This window comes from Protopterus annectens, chromosome 8.part0, assembly GCF_019279795.1.
Source record: "Protopterus annectens isolate FY-2018-M chromosome 8.part0, PAN1.0, whole genome shotgun sequence".
NCBI classification, from domain to species: domain Eukaryota; kingdom Metazoa; phylum Chordata; order Ceratodontiformes; family Protopteridae; genus Protopterus; species Protopterus annectens.
Genome location: NC_056741.1, coordinates 1,965,893,620 through 1,965,915,814, shown reverse-complemented (window position 1 = coordinate 1,965,915,814; position 22,195 = coordinate 1,965,893,620). Strand labels below are relative to the sequence as shown.

Here is a 22,195-nt window from a genome sequence, read left to right as displayed (position 1 = left end):
CAGACAGGGATTCTAGGGCTTTAGACGGGGTAAGAAGGTGTATACCTCTGCAACTCTTGCCATCAGGGCTTTAAGTTGCCAGTTTCACATGTTGAAGTACCAGCAGCATATTATGGAACTAATTAAACAAAAAATGTTGTTGATTCCTGATTGTGCAGAAAATAAAGATTTGCAAGAGTTAATGCATTCTGCAAACCAATTTGGTAAACATACTTTGCAGTGTGGTTTTGATGCCTTAGAAGCATCTTGCAGGGCTGCTGTCACTGGGTCTGTTCTGAGGAGACATGCTTGGCCGAAGGAACAAATCTTGCCAGACCATGTGAAAGCAAAATTACTAGATGCTCCATTAAATCAAGAAGGTCTGGCACAAAAGCAGTAGTTGTTCTTAAACAGATGGATGAAAAAGCTAAATCTATGCAAACTGTTAGATTTCTTACAGGTACAGCCACCTAGATTCAGTAGGCATTTGCTTTCGAAAAACTGGTCCTTTCCAGTCCCTCCCAGGCCTTCAGTCCAAACCCAGGGGCAACAGACCACAAAGACTACAGTCTCAGGGTATGCACAGATCTAAACAATGGAGTGCTCCCGCCCCAAAAACACGGCGGTAAGCCACCCTCTTATGGAAAAAGTTCACAATGACTTCTCCTGCATCCTTCCCAGCCATGCCCAAGTACTTGCACCCCTAGGTGGAAAACTCACCCTGCATGCAAAAAACTGGGAATACATTACCCCAGGACCGATTGGTCTTAAACATTGTATCCTAGGGATACAGATTCTACTTCCATTCACTGCCAACCCCAAGCGGATTGCCAGACCTTCCCCCAAACTAGTGGGCAGAGGCCCAAAAGCAAGTACTTTCTCTTCTCAGTATCAGGGCTATTCAACCTGTTCCAACAGAGCAAAGGGGACATGGTTTGTACTCCAGACTCTTTCTGGTGCCCAGAAAAGAAAACTCTTTGCACCCTATCCTGGATCTGTCAATTCTCAACACCTTCCTGGTGGTACCAAAGTTCAGAATGCTTACACTCCAACAGCTGCTGCCTATGCTAGCCAAGAACCCCTGGCTGGTCATCCTAGACTTAAAAGAAGCTTATCTGCACATCTCATTAGGGAATCTTTCAGGAAATATCTGCATTTCAGGGCAGGCTCTGTGCACTATCAGTTCTCTGCACTTCCCTTTGGCTTATCTACTGTGCCCAGGGTATTTGCAAAGTGCCTGGCTCCAGCCATTGCATACTGCAGGCAGATAAACATTCAAATTTACTCATACTTGGATGATTGCCTGATTCAGGCAGACAGTCAGGAATTGCTGACATTTGTAAAGAGACTCATAACTTCTCTGGGGTATACCATCAGGGAAAAGAAATCACATCTAGTACCCAGCCAAGAAATTGTACTCCTGGGAGCAAGCTTGAACACAACTTCCCAGATGGCATTCCTCACTCCAGAAAAGCAGGTTTATTCGACAAATTACTGGCTGCCTAAACCCAGCTATCTGAAAGAAAAATACTGCAAGACCTAGGGTTCATGGCCTCATGCTTTCTTCTCATTCCATATGCAAGACTTCATATAAGGAAACTTCAGTGGTACTTAAAAAGTCTCTGGTGTCAACATTCTCAGGACCTGGAAATGGTGATTCTGATCATTCCTTGCCTAAGGACACAGTTCCTTTGGTGGACAGAGGCCTGCACCCACAACAAGGGACTCCCTTTCACTTAACCCCTCCCCCCACCACCCAAACCCTGACAACAGACGCATCAGACTATGCTTGGGGTGTTCACATGGCAGGCAAATGCATTCAAGGCAAATGGAGCCCTGGACAAATGCACATGCATATCAATCAAAAAGAAATGTTAGCTGTACAGAATGCACTGACAGCCTTCAAATACCTTATCCGTCCAGGACAACTCTTGATAAAGACAAGACAACACCACAGTCATGTGGTACATAAACAAGCAGGGGGGAACTCATTCCTACCCACTCTGCAGGTTAGCCATGGCTTTGTGGAACACAGCCTTGAGCAACAAAGTGCACCTGCAAGCTCAATTCCTGCCAGGCACACAAAATTGACTGGCAGACTACTTAAGCAGAAATCTAATGGACTTGCACAAGTGGAAACTGGAACCCAATTAATTCAAGCTTCTAATCCACAGATGGGGGACACCAGAGGTGGACCTCTTTGCTTCCCCCCAGAACCATCAATTGAGCAAATTTTGCACCAGAACTCCCCATAGCCAAGCATGGAAAGTGAATACCCTTTCCTTTACATGGGAAAACCTCTCAATCTATGCCTTTCCCCCTCTGCCTCTCTTCTCGAAAGTACTTCCCAAATCAAACAGGACAGGCCAAAGACATTCCTTATTGCACCAGACTGGCCACGCCAGCACTGGTACCCACTTTTACGCAGTCTGACAGTGCTACCCTGGCATCTGCATCAGACCCCTTCTCTGCTGTCCCAGCAGGAGGGCCAGAATTTGCATCCTCCACTGCAAACCCTGAAATTAGCAGCCTGGCCTATTCCCTGAATAAATCACCAGCAACCCTCAGCAAACAGGTGCTGGATGTCATCCTTGAGGCCAGGAGGCCTAGTACTAGGAAATCCTATTCAGAAAAGTGGAAAAGATACTGTTCTTGGAGCCAGTCTCAGGGAAAGGACACAGCCGTGCCCACCTTACCTCAAACCCTAGATTATCTAGCAGAGCTGCTCCACAAAGGCCTATCCTTCTCATCCAGTAAGATTCATGCCTCTGCCATCTCAGCTCATTACAATACTGAGCCACCCCTCTTCTCTAGAGAAGATCACGCTTCCCCCTTTTGAGCCTGCTGCTACAGCAGAGTTAAAATTCCTCTCTTGGAAAACAGCCTTATTTCTAGCAATCACTTCAGCAAGAAGAGTTTTCGAGTTACAGGCCATTATGGCTGTGGAACCCTTCATTATCTTCCATGCAGACAGGGTTTCCTTCAGGACTATAACCCATCATTTATGCCCAAGGTTGTATCCAGTGTGGCTTTAAACCAATTCATCCATTTACCAACCTTTTTTCCTAATCCTCAGAATAAAAGGGAAAGGATCCTGCACTCCTTTAACGTGCACAGACAGCTTAGGTTCTACCTTGACAGGGCTAAACCGTTCAGAAAATCTGACCAGCTGCTAGTCAGCTTTGCTACAGGGGCAGAGGGCAAGGCCATTTCAAAGCAAACCATCTCCAGATGGATAGCACACTGCATCCATTTCTGCTACAAGCACCATGGAAAACCTACCCCACAGGGAATCAGAATCCATTCCACTAGGGCTACCTCAACCTCTACAGCATTTCTCAGGGGAGTCCCTACCAGGGTCATCCTGGAAGCTGCAACCTGGAGTTCAGTGTACACCTTCACCAAGCATTACCACTTACCTATCTTTTCTAAATACATTGCTGGATTTGCTACAGCAGTCTTACAAGCCCTGCTAGCCAGCCCTAATACTTCTTGACTGCCTCCACCCTTCAGCTTTGGGAATCAACCCAAGTGTGATGACTGCAACAGTGAAGCACGAAGGACATAGTACAGTTGTGTACACTTACCATAAATGTAGATGTTAGAGTGTATTCACTGTTGCAGTCTTGGTTACCCTCCCTCCAGCCCCCTGACTTTTGTATACTTTTTACCTATCCTCTTTTTTGGCCATATGTTGTGGCAGTGGTATTTACTGTTTACTGGAGGTGTTTCACACCATGTAATTGCTTCCTATTTTGGGGGCTCTTGACATCTGGGGCAAGAAAAACTGATGTAATGGCGTCTGCTGCATGTTTTATACCCCTCACGACCTGATGTCATGGAAGAGGCGATGGCATCCAACACAGAAATCCCAAGACTCTGGTATTCGGGCCGACTGAGGGCTACCTGCAGGCAGGTAACCCAAGTGTGATGAGTGCAACAGTGAAAACACGCTAACATCTACATTTATAGTAAGTGTACTACACAACTGTACTTTATTCATTGCTGAAGCCCTATCCACTGGCTTCAGAGACTGGATCATCTGCCTCAACAGATGTTCATCGTGCATACAGCTGCAGTCATTACAGATGGGTTATCCTGCCGTCAGGCGGGTCCTCGGTCGGCTGAATTCCAAAGTCTAGGTCTGGCGTCGGTTGTCGTCACTTCTTCCCTGACGTCAGTACGGCAGGGGTATAAAAGAGGCAGCCGACGCCATTTTCTTGAGTCTTTCTTGCCACGCGGTGCCCGAAGCAGAAGCAGTTCGCAAGTGCCGGTCGGCCAGCTCCTGAGATTTACAAACAGTATTTCAGCCGAAGTCTTCGTTAAAGCTAAGTACCCCGTTGGGGCTTCCTGAGGCCTCATGAGTTGCATCTCAGACCATGGACAACCTCTCCGTTATTGGGTAAGACTAGCCTTGTCTTGTCTGCATCTTTGACAAACACTAAGACCCCAAACTCCCCCCCCTTATACTTAACTCTTGCTGAATATCCCAGAGATGCTACCAGAAATAACCCCCAGGACTTCTTTACATTTCCCTTTTTTCTGAAATTTCATCCAGAATGTTTATTTTCTCCTCTCCCACCTCACTAACCATTATTTTCATCCCTCATGTAACAGTGTCACTCCATCACTGTATCAGTACATATATCTGTCTACTAAACTTCAAACACCAACCCACCCATATGTTTATTCCATTTCCCTACTATTTCACCGTGTCAGTTTTCACCACTCTTTTGAGCAACTCTCTCCTGCTTCTTACCCTCTACCTAGCCTCCCACTCCACTTCCTTCATCACATCAAACATAACTCTCTACCCCTGTCCTACAGTCCCCACTACGACATACAATAAAAACAGATATCCGTTTTTATATCTTTTCTAATCTCTACACTAACCCTAACATATTGCTCTTCTACTATAAATATGTCCGTACCCCCAACCCTTCTTCCTATCCAGATTTCTTTCATGGACTAATATCCAAGTTAAACTATCTGTCCTTCTACACTAGCTAACAGAAATCAAACTCCAAGCTGACATGCATCCTAACTCAGTACCCACAGAGCTACTCCCACCCCACCCAGTAACACCCATCAAACCTGCTAATACTGCCCTCCACCTTCTTCTCTAAAAAATTCCAAATCAGATTTGTTCATAACTAATTTTAACCTCAGAAGTATCACAAAAAAAAAAAGTGAATTTCATGCAGCCCTAACTACCTACAGTCCTGATACAGTAATTATTAGAGACATGGCTAAAACCCCACATTAAAGATGAGGAAATACTTACTCTAGTGGTTATAATGTTATTAGACACGATAGGCTGAACAAGCGTGGTGGAGGCATTGCCATCATGCATAAAAATGTCCTCAAAATTGAAAAATTAATCTGTACTCCCAAGCTCTATCCGAAGCAGAAATGCTAGCTACCAGATTTGAAGTAAATACACATAAAACCATTGTAATTATTACCTCCTACCTACCACCAGGAAATAATTTACCTACCAGTGAAAGTCTTCTATCTTGGGCATCTTCTACTTTCAACCAAGAAACTGTAGTGCTAGGTGATTTCAACTTGGACTGGCTGTCCTGCTTATCTGACAACCCCTCCAATTTTATCAGTTTATTCAGTTTCACCCAAACTGTAAACTTTCCCACTAGAATCAATAAACACACCAAGAAAGACTCTATTCTAGACTGGATACTAACCAGTAAGCCCAACTTTGCCCACCAGTCTGGGTGCCTCTCCAATTATCTGTGATCGCTCCCCTCCCTTTCTTCTAAGGAAATGCATTCACTCCCCCTGTAATGTCATTTTTCAAACACACATGCAGCAAAAGAAAATTTTCCCCAAACATAAATTCCCTACTTTAAAACTGCAACTGGTCACCTCTAAAATAACTCCACCTAGACCAAGCTTTACAATATTTTAATGATACCTTCCTCAACATCCTTAATAACCTCTCTCCAACAAGAAACATTTGCTCCAAAACCTACCTTGGATAATGAAATATGCTAAATCTCTTATTAAACAAAGGGATAGAGCCTGGACTGCTTATCAAACCTCAGAAAACCACACCTCTTACAAACAACTAAGAAACCTAACTAAGAAGCAAATATCTGGCAAAAAAATTGTATTTTCTAGCTTGTCAGCAAAAACACACACATAACCCACAAACATTTTGGCAAAACCTTAACTACCTCCTCAACCTTGGCAAACCTCTACCCCTGCACCATCTACAACAAATAGCACTGAATGTATAGCATCCCAATTTAACTCATTTCATCACAACTGTCACCTCACTTTTAAGTAACAAATCTAACTAACCCCTTACAGTACCTGCCTCTACTAACTCTAAGCCCAACTATTTCTCTACCCATACAAACCTCTTGTATCAAAAAAACTCCTATCAAAACTAAAACCTACCTGTCTAGCAGCTGACTAACTCCGTAATGACTTTTTAAAAACTGCTGCAAGCTCCATCACCTGTCCCGTATCTATCCTAATCAGTTGATGTCCTTCAAGGATGCATCTGCAGTCCTTACAAATGGGTTGTCCTGTCGTCAGGCAGCCCTTCGGTCGGCCGGATTCCAAAGTCTGGGTCTGGCCTCGGCTGGTGTCGCACTTCACCCGACGTCATAGCTGCAGCTTTTCGGGTATAAAGGCATCAGCCGACGCCATTTTCCTCAGTCTTTCTTGCCGCGTGGTGCCCGAAGCAGAAGCTGTTTGCAAGTGCCGGTCGGTCAGATCCAGAGATTACTACTACCGAATACTTCGAAGACTTCTAAAAAGCTAAGTACCCCGTTGGGGACTCTTTCTTGCCTCAGCCGATGTCAGAAAAAGTGAATAAGTGTTTAACTTGTGGGAAACAAATACCTCATAAAGATTTCCACTCTTACTGCTTACCTTGTTTAGGCCCAGACCACGACGTAGCAGCTTGTTTAGCCTGTGCATCTTTTAACCGACGGACGCTTAGACGTCGGTCGGAGTTTGCTGAACAGTTTTTCGGCTCTGATTTCGCGTACATTATGCCGTCGGATCCTCCAACTTCACAAGTTGCTAAAAAACGCAAAGAAAAGGACCGACATTCGCGGTCCGCGGTTTCGGCCGAAACCGCGGTTAAGCAAACCGCGAGTCTCGGTTTCGGCCGAAACCGAGCAAACGGTTCTAACTGCAGCCGAATCCATGCCTTCTACCGAGGCCTCTTCTAACCTGGTAGAATCGGCCTCTGAAATCCAACCTGCTGCTGTGGTTTCACAGGAATTATCGGACACCATTCCCCTGGATGTTTCAACCCCTGCACGTGGTGCTGCTAGGCCTCCTGCAGCCATGTCCATAAAGGCCTTTGCCAGGGCTAAAGCAGCCAAAACTTCTAAGTCTGTGCCTGTTAAGCCCCCCTCTCACAGGCCCAGTTCCAGTTCCCAAATGCTTTCTCTGGCAGAGGATCTCATCTCTTTAATAAGGGGATCCCAACCTCATCCAGACAGGGCCTCTCAACCACCTCCAGAAAAGAGACCTAGAGCAGAGCCCCCTGAACCAGTGTCCTCGGATGATTCCTCTGAGGATTCAGACAATACAGACCATCCAGAGGCTCCTTTTTCTCCATATGAAGACTCTGATGCTGAGGAGTCGATTCCTTCTGCCTCTCCACCTGAGGAATTCTCCTTTGGGGAAACCTTACATGCCATGAGGGAGCAATTTCAGTGGCAGGGACAAGATTTCTCAGACTCCAGGAAAAGGCTTAGGACTTTTTTGCATTTACCACAACATAGGCCTTTAGCTATACCTCCAGTTCTTTCTGTTGTAGATGATGCATTTAATGATGCTTGTACTGCTCCTGATACTTTACCTCCAGCCCCTGCTAAGCCCGATAGGTTCTACAGGGTCCCGGACACACATCACCATTTATACAAGGCTCCCCTTTCAGATCCCGAGACTATCTCCCAGGGGCCTAAAGCAGTAGCAGCTACCTCTGTTAAAAATCCCCTCCCCTCTGAAAGGGAATCCAGGTCCTTAGAGAGATGGGGTAAAAAAGTATACACCTCAGCTACTCTTGTCAGCTAGGGCATTGAACTGTCAGTTCCATATGATCCAATATCAGGAGTTTATGCTTGATCAGTTAATTAAGAAACTGTCCTCTGATGACACTTTAGATAATAAATATGTTCTACAAATGGTGCATAACATTCAACAGGTTAGTAACCATTCTTTAAAATGCGGCTATGATGCACTGGAGGCTTCCTTTAGATCAGCCATGACTGGCACAGTTATCAGAAGGCATGCATGGTTGAAAGAACAGGCCTTGCCGGATCATGTTAAAGCAAAACTATTAGATGCTCCTATGGACAAGGTCAATTTATTTGGTTCTCCTGCTCAGCAGGTACTGAAGAAAATGGAAGAGAAGGCAAAATCTGTACAAACAGTGAAAGATTTCTTACAGGTTCAGCCTCCAAGGTTTAGCAGGAACTGGCCTTCCAAAAATTGGTCCTTTCCAGACTCCTCTAAAGCACAGAGAGGCAGGAATAGGCGTTCAAGAGGCAGAAATCAATCCAGAGGTGGTGCCTACAGGGGACGCCAGTGGCAGGGTAACAACCAGCGAGGCACAGACGCAACTACTACCACTGCAACAGGACAATCAGTGACTTGACTCTGGCACCGCCTACCAGGGAACAGACAGCAGCACCCTTAGGCGGAAAGCTAGCCTTATTTTCAAAAAACTGGCACTGCATCACAAGGGACAAGTGGATTTTGCAAACTATAGACCAAGGTTACAGATTTCATTTCCATACCTTACCAGGAAAAAGAGGAATGCCAAACCTACCACCAAATCAAAAGACAGAAGCTCTAAAACAAATAGCTCAGTTAGCAAGAATGAGAGCTGTGGAAAAGGTACCATCTATGGAACAAGGAAAGGGATTTTACTCCAGACTCTTCCTGGTACCAAGAAAAGAGAAAAATTGGAGGCCTATTCTCGACCTGTCCGCTTTAAAACACATACATCATTGTTCCAAAATTCAAAATGCTGACCCTACAGCAGCTTCTTCCCATGCTGGGCAAGGAGTCTTGGCTGGTGACTCTAGATCTCAAGGAGGCATACCTGCACGTCCCCATACGACCAAATTGCAGAAGATACCTCAGATTTCTTGCAGGATCAGAGCATTATCAATTCTCAGCATTGCCTTTTGGCTTATCTGCTGCGCCCAGAGTGTTCGCAAAATGCCTGGCATCAGTAATCGCTCATTGCAGGCTTCAGGGAATCCAAATTTATCCATACCTGGACGACTGCCTGATACAAGCGGACAACAAAAACAAACTAGCAGAAGACTTACAAAGAGTCATTTACTTGCTGCAAGCCCTGGGATATACAGTCAATATAAAAAAGTCAAGGCTGATACCATCCCAAAGAATAACCTTCTTAGGTGCAGAATTGGACACAACAAAACAGATGGCATTCCTAACTGCAGAAAAACAAGAACAACTTCCTCTCTACTTCTTGGCATTAACAAAACAGAACCAACTAACAGCAAGAAAAGTACTGCAAGCCCTGGGATTCATGGCATCCTGCATACTTCTGGTCCCTCATGCCAGACTGCATATGAGAAAGCTACAGTGGTACCTGAAGAATTTATGGTCTCAACACAGGCACAGCCTAGAAACCAAAATACCACTAATCCCATGCCTGAAACAAGAATTCCTATGGTGGGCTCAGGCATGTCAGTCAAACACAGGTTTGCCCTTTTACAGCATTCAACCAAGCCAAACCATCACAACGGATGCCTCAGACCTCGGTTGGGGGGCCCACATGCTGGACAAGTGCATACAAGGCCTATGGACTCTAGAACAGCTGCACCTGCACATAAATCTAAAGGAAATGCTGGCAGTAAAACTGGCAATTCAGAATTTCAGACCATTCCTCCAAGAAGGGCAGTTGATGATAAGGACAGACAACACCACAGTCATGTGGTACATCAACAAACAGGGAGGCACACATTCATACCCTTTATGCCGGATGGCACTGGACCTATGGAACATGGCTCTGAGCTACAACATTCAGTTGCAAGCAATTTTTGTACCGGGAAAAGAAAACATCCTAGCAGACATATTAAGCAGATCTACCACGGATGCCCACGAATGGATGCTACATCCGGACATCTTCAAGGCCATCACAAGGAAATGGGGCCTACCACAAATAGACTTATTTGCATCCCCACTCAATCACCAGCTCAAGAAATTCTGCACAAGGACGTACCACCCACTTGCTTGGAAGGTGGACTCTCTATCCTTCAGTTGGAAAAGCCTGACAGCATATGCATTCCCACCTCTTCCTTTGATGCACAAGGTGCTATTAAAAATTAAACAGGAACATCCAAGGATCATTCTGATAGCTCCAGACTGGCCAAGACAACATTGGTACCCATTACTGAGGAGCATGTCTCTGGGACAAATGTGGACACTACCCCTGAATCCATTGCTGTTAACACAGAACGGCTACAACACCCTGCATCCAAACCTGAAAACTCTGCAGCTGACTGCCTGGAACATTACATAAGAGCAACTAACCCAAATTTATCCCAAAGGGTTAAAGACATTATCCTTGAGGCCCGCAGACCTTCAACAAGAAGGAATTATGCAGGAAAATGGAAAAGATTTCTCATTTGGCGTACTGAAAAGGGAAAAGATGTGTCAATGGTAAACATAGCCAACATCCTGGAGTACTTGGCAGAGCTCTTCCATACAGGCCTGTCCTATTCCTCCATCAAGATACATGCATCAGCTATTTCGGCAGAATACAGCTTCGATCCCCCTGTCTTCTCGCATCCTCTGCTCAGACAGTTTCTGAGAGGAATTAAAATGTAAAACCTCCTAGGAAACCACCATTGCCAGCATGGGACTTGAACTTTGTGCTAGAAAAATTGACACTCCCTCCTTTCGAACCAGCAGCAACAGCAGAACTACAATACCTATCCTGGAAGACTGCTTTCCTGCTGGCAATCACCTCAGCAAGAAGGGTTTCTGAACTACAGGCTTTAATGGCAGTACAACCCTTCCTGATCTTCCATCAAGACAGAGTGTCCATGAGAACAAATCCTACATTTATGCCTAAGGTGGTATCCAGAGTGTCTTTAAACCAGGCTATCCACCTACCTACATTCTTCCCCAACCCACAAAACAGGGGGGAAAGGCTGTTGCATACTCTGGATGTACATAGACAGTTACGCTACTACCTGGACAGAACCAAGGGCAATAGAAAAACTGATCAGCTTTTGGTAGCATATGCAACAGGAAGGGAAGGAAAAGCAATTTCAAAACAGACAATCTCCAAGTGGATAGGAAATTGCATCAGATTTTGTTACTCCTACCATGGAAAGCAAACTCCAGAGAACATCAGGCCTCATTCTACAAGGGCTACAGCCACTACCACAGCTTTCTTACGAGGAGTGGCTACCAAGGGCATTATAGAGGCTGCTACTTGGACCACCGTGCATACATTTGCCAAGCATTATAACTTACCCTTATACTCTAGATCCCGAGCAGGGTTTGCCACTGCTGTATTGCAAGGGATCCTAACTACACCATAATTTATTCTTCCTCCTCCCCTAGTTTGGCTATGGTATTCTACCCATTTGTAAGGACTGCAGATGCATCCTTGAAGGACATAGTACAGTTTTGTACCTACCATAAATGTAGATGTCCGAACAGGAATGCATCTGCAGTCAGGATTACCCTCCCTCCTTCCCCTCTGAGGTATTCCTAGGATATTTGCCCATCTAATAGCTAGCTGGGGGGGGATCTATTATGATGTATTTGTTTGTATATATGTACATACATGCTTATTTTTTGTGTTTGCTCTCTATTATTTGGAAACATTGGCATTTATCCAAAATTTAGCCTATCCAAGAGGGCAACTGGCATCTGGGGCAAGAAACACTGAGGAAAATGGCGTCGGCTGATGCCTTTATACCCGAAAAGCTGCAGCTATGACGTCGGGTGAAGTGCGACACCAGCCGAGGCCAGACCCAGACTTTGGAATCCGGCCAACCGAAGGGCTGCCTGACGACAGGACAACCCATTTGTAAGGACTGCAGATGCATTCCTGTTCGGACATCTACATTTATGGTAGGTACAAAACTGTACTTTCCTTCACAGAACAATATGTTCCCATACTATGAAAATATCCCATATAATCCCCCTCCACAAGGGAGACCCATCTAAAGATCTCTCTAATTATCGGCCCATTACCATTCTCTCACCCCTAGCCAAAGTCTTAGAGGAATGTATCCATAAGCAGCTGCTAGTCCACCTCACATACAAGTAACCTCTTATCTAGTTCACAGCACGGCTTCAGTCCAAAATACAGTACCTCCACAGCCCTTGTAAGTTTCACTAACTACATCAATCTCCTCAAAAACAATGGACAACTAGTCTCTACTATATTCCTTGATATGTCCAAAGCTTTTAATACAGTATCTCACCAACTACTACTCAACACTGTAGCCTTCTTCAACCTCAACTCTACAGCTCTCAACTGGTTCTTTAGCTATCTTACAAATCGACAACAGGCAACTAAATGGGATAATAAACTCTCCACACTCCTCCCAGGATCCTCAGGGTTCCATCCTTGGTCCTCTCCTTTTTATGTTATTCACAAATAGTCTAAACACTGCCACTAAATCTGCTTCTATTTAATATGCTGACAACGCTACTCTTATTTGCTGTGCTCCCACACCCCAAGAACTCCAAAATAAACTGCAAAAGTCATTTCTAGATATTGAAAATTAACTAAATGAACTTCAACTCATCCTAAACCCAAACAAAACAAAGTTAATCCTGTTTAACTGGAAATCCAAAGCAAAACCACCTCCCCTCTTCATCTACTCCACTAATGGCACTATAATAGAACCAGTTAACCAAACAAAACTACTTGGCGTCGCAATAGACAACAACCTAACATTCAATTAACACATATCACTCACAATAAAGTTCACATCAAACTTGGTGCTCTACATAGGACCAAACCTTACCTTACTCAAAATGCCAGGCTAGCCACAGCCAGATCCCACCTCCTGTCTACTCTTCTCAACTCTTCTCAACTTTTCACTAACTTGCACAAGTCTTATTTACATCTACTTGATTCCTGCTGTAACAAAATAGCAAAATTTGCTGCTAATATACCCAACAGGATCCGTCATTGCCTTGCTCTTCAAAAATTACACTGGCTTTAATTTCCCAGTCTGTTATCCACAAACCTGAAAACTGCCCTGTACTTTCCAACCTAGTGCAACTAAATACCCATCCCCAGGACCCTTAGATCATCTGATAAACTTATACACAGGGTTACAAAGTTCCATAATTACTTCAGTGACTCTCTTCTCCTTCAAAGTAGCCAAACAGTGGAACCTAGTAAACAGCAAATGGAACCAACAGTGCAACCACAACTAATAATCAAAAAAAGCACCGTGTAGAGAAAAGCGATACACCGGACAGCTCAGGTTTATTATCAAATAACAGTTTAATATAAAACGTCACGAGTAACACAAACACGTTTTTCGTCAGTAATTCAAAAGTCTGAATTACTGACGAAAAACGTGTTTGTGTTACTCGTGACGTTTTATAGTAAACTGTTATTTGGTAATAATCCTGAGCTGTCCGGTGTATCGCTTTTCAAACAGTGGAACCTATTACCCCAGAATATCTTAAACACAGATCGTCATAGCTTCAAAAAACTAAAGAAATACTTTACTCAACAATGGCTATGCTCCTGTAATACTCCTGGGTAGTTTCTCATGCCTTCGATCAAATGTTTCTATTCTGCTTTCTTCTTGTCTTATTTCTACCAAATGAAAATGTTACAATGGTTTTTAGTTGTATATCGAATGAGTTTCATATTACTGTCTGTAGTAAGGCTTAAGAAATGTAATGTTTTCTGTTTTACATTCACCTTTTTGTAAATTGTGATTGGCAACTGTCAAACTTTTTTGTATATTATTTGTAAATCTTTTCAAAAATGTTGTAATCTTTTTTGTGTACTATTGTTATGGAGCTGATCTCCCCGGGTCTCTGCTGAAAGCAGGCTACTTGCCCAGCAGGACTCTACCCGGTTAACAAATGTAAAATGTATTTGTTTTGTTTATTTATCCATCCTTAGTGGATTTGTCCCACTAGGCTAGTAGTTTTTTTTTTTTCCAGTTGAGACCCAAGGTGGTATTTTTATTACTAGGGGAAATTTGGCCAGGGCATCGTAGAACTTCCTCTACTCTTCTTGATAGAAGCTGTGGAGTCATTTGTAACACTTAAGCTACAACCAGCTCAAGTAGATGGGGGATCGGTTTGACATTTAATTCAAAAGATGGCACACTAGTGCAAAACCCCTCTTATGCTTCACTGCAGTTTCCGTAATCAATCTACTTGATGTGGAAGTAGAACCCACAGCCTTTTGCACCAAAGGCGAGTGTGCTACCTGTTGCGCCACTGACTCAGCACTGACCCTCAGTAAAGATGAGCAAAAGAAGTCCAAAGTCATTCTCGAAGAGTCATTTAGCCCTGACCAGTTTGTTTTCCTTGCTCAAGCTTCATCTTCTTAAAAAGCTCATACATCTGATCCCCTCGATCCTTGCTTACCATCCCTCAGGTAAAGCCTCATCCTGATCTCAACCCTCTTTGATTAGCAGCATAGTTTCTCCAGTCCCAGTAATGGCTAAGGACTCTATACTTTGGCAGGGAGTCCAAATAATTACTTCTGCCAAGAGGCCTAATACTAGGGACATGTGCAGGAGTAGTTAAACATGTTTTTTCTATGTGGGTAACTAATAAAGGTTTGGATTCCCTTCACGCTCCATTTCCTACAGGTCTAGACTGTTCTGAAATTTGTAACCCAAAACAGTGTTAATCATCCGCAGAAGTAAAATTTCACCAACCAGAAGAGCAAAAAATTAGCAAAGGATGAGAACCACGGGTGCAAAAATCCAGTAAAATACCATGTATTTGTATTTTACTGGATTTTTGCCCCCGTGGTTCTCATCCTTTGCTGCTAATTTTTTGCTCATCCACAGAAGTCTTGCTTGTAGCTGTTTCTTTTTCATTAGGGTTCCGGCTCCTTATTAGCTTCTTTAAAAGTGCTTAAGGCATTTCTTGAAGATTCTTCTAATCTAACTTCCTATCAAGGATCTTGTTCCTCCACAGGATTTACAGTTTATCAGGAAAAAAAATACTCTTCGTCTCTATAACTATAAGCATCATTGTTTACCCTCCATTCCTTTTTTTTGGCAAAGAAAGCACCATTACAAACAAATCTGCTTTGTTTGACAACTTCTGAGACCAGCCCCAAGCAGTCCATCAGATAACCTGTATTCTTCCCCAAACTATTCCTGTAAATGTAAATACTGGTTCCATTGGGTGGACTTCCACAGGCAGTTGAGGTTTTTATGTGGAAGAAATTCAGTTCTGTAGGTTTCAAAGTCAGTTTGTCTGGATGGTAGGTGACTGTGTTCCATTGGAATATTTTCTTTTTTGAGCTTTGAGCACATTCAGCAAGGGCAGTGCCTGCATCTCGGGCCTTTGTCAAAAATGCATCTTAAGTTTGTATTTGTGCAGCAGCTGCATAGGTTTCTTTTGAGTACTATTTCAGGGTGCCACATGATAGATGCCACTTCTTAGGTATGTCTTCCTTGGGTTCACACTGTTTGGAAAGATGTTATTTACACAGTCATCCTGTGTTAGAATGAATTAAATTTACAGTGAACTTCATATTTCACTGGTTATTCAGACCATTTGGGTGCATGTTATTGCAAACAAAAATAAGCTAAGCTTCTTAAGTAAAATCCTGATAGCATTCAGACAAAATGTTCAGTGTTTTTACAGTGTCACATAATGGGGGAAAATAAAATTTCAAGGGTCACTGTTGTGTACAGGATCAAAATGACTGGTAACAGGGTGGTAGCAAAAGCATGTATAATGTGTGTAATGTAACCATATATTTACCTTTAACTTTTGTCTGTGCCTGTATGTAGTGGTTTGTCTGTAAGAAATGTCTCAGTGGGAAAGCCTGTACATGAGGCTTAGGAGAGTTTTGCCTATAATATAGGGAAGTCTTTACCTGCTTTGCCTAGTGTTTCACGCAAAGTAACATGCTAGTGCTTTCTGAATAATCCTTATGCACTGTGCAATGGGATTGTGACGGGTTGCAAAGAAATCCTTTCTTCATTGTATCACAGGACTTTGTATGGGTCAGTCTGGAAGTGTCCTGAGATAGACATTCAAATTCCTTGTCACTTAATGTACTAGCTTTCAAAAGTGAGCTGTAAAGATAGGATTCTTCGGGTGTCTGGGATGAGCACTAGAAGTAACAGGAAAACTCTTTGTAGAAGTTGGCTTACAGTACCTAGTAGTAGAGTGTTATTCCAAACGTAAAACAAATTATCCAAGAACTCAGTAGATTCAGTCAGTGTTGTAACTAAAAGATTCTCCATATGCTTCATCTTTCCTATAGCTGATATGTTGAATTAGTAGAGAATTTACTGCTGAACTTGTCCATCTTATTTTGCTACTGCAGCTTACTCAGTATTACGTGCCCTAATTTCGCATTGTATGTAAACTGTGCTATCTTGACAGTCTACCCTGAAATGCATGCCTTAGAGCCCCAACTACTATGATTTGTATTTTGTTCACCTGTATCCAGTTTTACTTTGTGTTGTTTGTATGCTTCTTGATTGTATGCAGTACTTATAAGTCATGTTCCCAGAATAAGCACTCACTGCTGTGTCATTGTATCAATATGATTAGCATTGCTGCCTCAAAGTGCATTTTTTTATTCTGATTTTCATCTGGGGTGCCTTCTCTTCAAGAGTCTGCATGTCATCTCTTATCCATGTGGGTTTTCCGCTGGCGATGGTGTTTACTGTTAAAAACACATGCCATAGGTGAATTGTCAGTCTTGTAAACTACATATAGATCTTTGTGTAGTGCTCGATTCTCCTGATAGACTGGCATTCTATCCTGTCCGGGATTAGTTTCCTGTGGTATACCCATTGACTGCTGGGGTAAGCTTGGATTCCCATGAAAGAGAATTGGAAAAAGTCGCATTCACTGAATAAATGAATATATGGTGTAGTATATTTTATTATGGATTTTTATCGGTAGAATAGTTCAGCTCACTAAGAGTTCACCCTGTTTGAGTTGTATACATTTTTGTTGCTGTGTTTTCTGTATATGTATGCTGTTTACGTATTGTATGAAGGTTTATATTTCTCAGTTTTCAATGATGTATACTGTACTTTGTCAGTGTTGCTTTTCTGTTGGAGCACATTTCCATGGGACCCCACTGAAAACGTGATTTATCAGTTGGACATTCTTATTCAACAAATGTAATAAATTAGTATCTGTCATGAAATCTGAGTAGTAGACTACTGCACATTCCCTACTCCCAAATCAACTGATATGGGGAGGAGATGTCTTACCTAAAAGTGTACTATTTTCATTTTTTTTTCTTACAGTGATTTGAATCATAGCACACAGTATGTCCAGGGGCTGGCACTGTGCACCCTTGGTTGCATGGGCTCTTCAGAAATGTGTAGAGACCTAGCAGGAGAGGTAGAGAAACTCCTCAAAACTTCAAATTCGTATTTAAGGAAAAAGGTAAGATTTTTACTCTTGCTTATTTTCTCTCCGGTCATGTAGTTTTTGTATCTGCAACATAGAAAGGGCTATGTTTCTGACCCAGAAAATTCCATGACCAGCACAACATGCCATTGAAACTGAAGAATAATCTTCAGAAGGTAGTACTATGCAGTAAATTATTATAGCAGTTGGGCTTCCTACCTTGGTTATTTTGTCCTAGCAAGAAACTGAAAGCAGTGGCATACTCCTGCAAATAATCACCACTACAGGCCTTGGGTAGGTTAGATGTTGACGTGTGTTTAGCATGAGACTTTGTATACCATGATGTTCAGCATTAGATAACGTGCAGTAGTCCAAGTTATGAGTTTTGAATCCTGCCACTGGCCAGTTTTTCAAAGTTTAAGGTTGCCCTCCACATCCTCTGTCAGGAGCTAGAGAGGAGCTCCAAGAAAATGATAGAGTAAAAAACATCACAGCTTTCTTGCCACCAAAGTGCTTTCCTTTGGCAGGCTTTGTAGAACTGTTGGTCTGCTAGTGATACTTCAGTGTTGGGCACATAAGTCTCATGTGGGAGAAATATTCTACATATTTTATTTTGTGAGAAACTTTTTTTTTCTTTCTGATATTTTTGCTTAGAAACAAACTTTTGGGCTGTTACTTCTACAGATTTTTGTAGCGTTTCTGGTAGGGGCAAGATATTGTACTTGGTGGATTGTCAATGTATCCGATATTGTCTATTTTTATCTAATTCAACATGCAAGATGTCAGATCTGCCCTTAGCCCCATATACCGGAGTATTGGATCCAACAGCTGAGACTCCACTACCCACAATTCCTCTCACCTGCACTACTACAAATCTCATTTGCCACCTGTTTAACCAGATGTGTTTACCAAGAGATCCATCCTGTTTTTATGGCAAGTGAAACATTTTCCACTTTCTCTCCTCTCTTTAGCTAAAGATTAATTTTTTTTGCATTTAATGTTTAGTGTTGGTTTTTAGTGATATTGTTAAGCTACTTTATAGGGCAAGTGTAGAATTTTCTAGTTAGCACTTACTGTTTATTGTGTTATGTACTAGAGCTCATATGTGCCGTTTTAAACACAAAAACCACCATAGCCTGTCTTCCTGCACAAAGACTACAGACAATTCAAGGACAAAGTTTGAGCGTAGTCAACAAGAACAAAGTGCCAGCCAAACTAGTTCTCCAAGTATTGGGCTCCCTGGCAGCATCAATAACTCTTGTAACCCTGGCCAGATACCATATGCGAATTCTACAGTGGTTGCGTGCGGCACAGTGGTCAATAGCTTACCCATCCCATGTCCACACCAATTTCCATCACCAACATTTGCAAAAAAGATCTACATGGTGGACTTATTCAGAACAAATTCTACAAGGGCATCTCCATTCTCCCCATCAGCCCAAGGCCACTGTGACCCCAGATGTCGCCCTGCTGTGTGTGTGGGGGGGCATTGCAGTGGAAAGACTGTCCAAGGCACTTGGTCCCCAATAGAGGCCTTTGTTACTCATCAGTGTTCTAGAGATGAGGGCAGCATTTTTAGCATTACAAGCCTTTCAAGATGCTCTCATCAGTGGTTAAACTGCTTTATCTTAGCAACGCACATTCCAGGGAAGTCCAATGTGATAGCAGACGAGTTAAGCAGGGTCCATTCTTCTACCTCGCAAGTGGTCCCTCAGTGTGTCTGAGAGAAATTTTTGGTCAGGGGCCAGCCTTGCTGTGATACATTTGCCTCTCCCCTGAACAACAAATACAGCAGCTATAATCCCCCAATGGGGGAAATGCTGAGGGGATGCTCTTCTTCACGATTGCCCCCCCCCCCCCTGTCGTCTTCCTCTAATACCTTTGATTCCCAAATTTCTTCACAAAGCCATCAGGTTGTAGAGCAAAGTCATCCTCATGCCCCCCCATTTGATCTCAACAGATTTGGTTCCCCTTCCTTTGGCCTCATCTAATCAAACAACCTTGGATAACTGGGTCCCCTGTCCCACCTGACAGGCATGGTCCATCTTGACATTCACAATGTCAGGCTGGCAGCTTGGTATCTCCACTTCCAGTAGTAGCCAGACAACCTATGCTTTCTCCTGCTGTGTGCCTACTTCTGTCATCTCATAAGCCTTCCACACGGAAATATATTTTAGTAAATGGAAGAAATTTGTGTATTGGGCACTGCGGAATGACACTGACCCATTTTCGACTCCAGTTCATGAAGTCCTCAAGTTCTTGGCATTGCATTTTGATAGTGGAGCCTCTGCATTCACTGTCAGAGTTCAACTAGCAGCCATCTCTAACTTCCATGTTGGCTTTAAAGACTCTTCTGTGGCCTCTGACAAACTCTGTAAATCTTTCTTGAAGGGTACTTTTGTGTTACAACCTACCTTCAAAGACCCTACTCCACCATGGGACCTGAACTTGGTATTATAAGCAGTTACTTAATCATTTGAACCTGCCCACACTCATGATATTAAGTTCCTTTCCTGGAAGACACTTATGTTAGTCGCACTCACTTCTACCAGAACATTTTCAGAGGTTTAAGCCTCATCCATATTTAGTCTTTCATAAGGACAGGGTTTTACTCAGAACCAACCCTTAGTTCCTTCCAAAAAGTGGTCTCTGAGAATGTCAATGAATGTATGAACTTGCCATTTTTCATCTCCAGTTATTCTAATAAAGGGGTTTACATTCTTTGCATGTACATAGACATTAGCATTTCTACCTACACAGGACAAAAGACTTCAGAAAATCAGATCAGCTTTGTATGTCCTTCTGTCATACCAAATTGGAACAAGCTGTATCTAAAATCACTTCAGGAAAATGTCTGGCTAATTGCATTTCCTTTACATATTGCAAATCTGATGTTATTCTTTCCCCACTCCCAAAGGCTCATTCGACAAGAGCTGTAGCTACATCAGCTGCTTCTCAGACTGGAGCATCCATGGACAATATATGTGCAGCTGCAACATCGGCTAAGCCCCATACCTTTATTACTCATTACAAATTGGATCTGCTCCCCAGGGGTGGAGCATCATTTAGCTGAATGGTGCTTAGGAATGTTGTTCCTTAGTCCTCTCAGGAAATAAGGTAGCTGGGGACTCTGTCCCATCCATTGAGGATAATATGAAAAGTGACAACTTCAAGTAAAGAAGTTATCTGCTTAACAACCAAGATGGAATGTTTTGGTGATTTTCATGTATCCTCAACTCCCCCACCCTCCAACCACCTTCCTAATTCTTTTGGAAGAATGAGTGGTTTCTATCTTATCTGGCTAATTATTTTAAATGGTGACTGACCCAGACATGGTCCCCAATGGAAATATAAAAAATATTTTCCTTTTTCTGCTTTTGTCTGCAAACTTGATCTGAGGTAATGAACCAATTAAGTTAGGGGTAGAGGGACTTAAGAGTTTGTGGTTGCCGTGAGCTTTAGCAAGTAGCAGAGTCAGTTCCGAGGTATCAGAACCAAACCCATCCATTGAGGATGCACGAGCATCGACAGCTCAGATGAAATGTTATGGTAAGTACATAATTTTTCCCCCTGGGCTGATCTGTCCCAGTCTTCACTCCTGATTTTTCCGAAGCTTCCATCAAGACCTACATCAGTTACTGATTCTTCAAAGTCTGGTCAGTCCACTAGAAGGCTTAGTAAATTGGATGCTTGACTGTATGATGTTTCTGAGGAAACTGATTCAGCTGGGAGTCCTCCCTGCCCCATCCCCAAGGAAAGGACTGGGATCAGTCTCTTCAGCACCAGCCATAAGTGATCGACGTAGTCTCCCTCTTTGGAGCCAGTGCATATAGGATCCAACCCACCCAAGCCCCCCACCCCCTTTCAAGTGCTATTTGCCTGACTGCTGCACTCTGGAGGCAGTTAGGGGACACTTTTCCTTGTAGCCTGGCAAACCATAACCTCAGATATCCTTCTATTCCATTGTTGCAGTATTCTGCTTGTGGGGTTTACCTTTCTTCCTCTCCAGTTCGTCAGGCCAGGTTTCCAAAGATTTTCAGTCCCTCTTGGTGCGTCAGCTGTCTGATGTGGCTGCAGGAACGTGGGCCATAAAAGTGATGTCTGCACGTACCAGCTCTCAGAACTTTTCAGCTGCCAGTCATATACCAGGTGCTTCAGCTTCTCACGGACGTCGGACCGAAAAAAGATTCAGTTAAGTACCCCATTTATATATATGATGTCCTTCAAGGATGCATCTGCAGTCATCACATATGGGTTGTCCTGCCTCAGGCAGCCCTTCGATCGGCTAGATTCCAAAGTCTGGATCCAGTGTCGGCTGATGTCGCCTCCTCCCCGACGTCAGAGCGTCTGGGGTATAAAAGCGTCAGCCGACACCATCTTACTCGGTCTTTCTTGCCGCGTGGTGCCCGAAGCAGAAGCAGTTCGCAAGTGCCGGTCAGCCAGCTCCTGTAATTCAGCTATCCGAAGACTTCAAAAGCTAAGTACCCCGTTGGGGACTCTTTCTTGCCTCAGCCGATGTCAGATAAAGTTAATAATTGATCTGAAGTAGGATATTCATTTGTCTGCAACCTGTGGGGTTATGGATCCGATATCGGATCCGAACCGGCATGGTTTTCCAGCTATGGAT

The 22,195-nt window shown here is 43.3% G+C and overlaps 1 protein-coding gene across 1 annotated transcript in view; it reads left to right on the top strand.

The window, feature by feature from the left end:
- AP1G1 (adaptor related protein complex 1 subunit gamma 1) overlaps positions 1-22,195 on the top strand; it is a 4,036,072-nt gene that overhangs the window by 715,914 nt on the left and 3,297,963 nt on the right. The window contains exon 5 of the mRNA XM_044079548.1: positions 17,463-17,604. Coding sequence (XP_043935483.1) covers positions 17,463-17,604 — 142 coding nt within the window. The remainder of the gene's footprint in view (positions 1-17,462; positions 17,605-22,195) is intronic.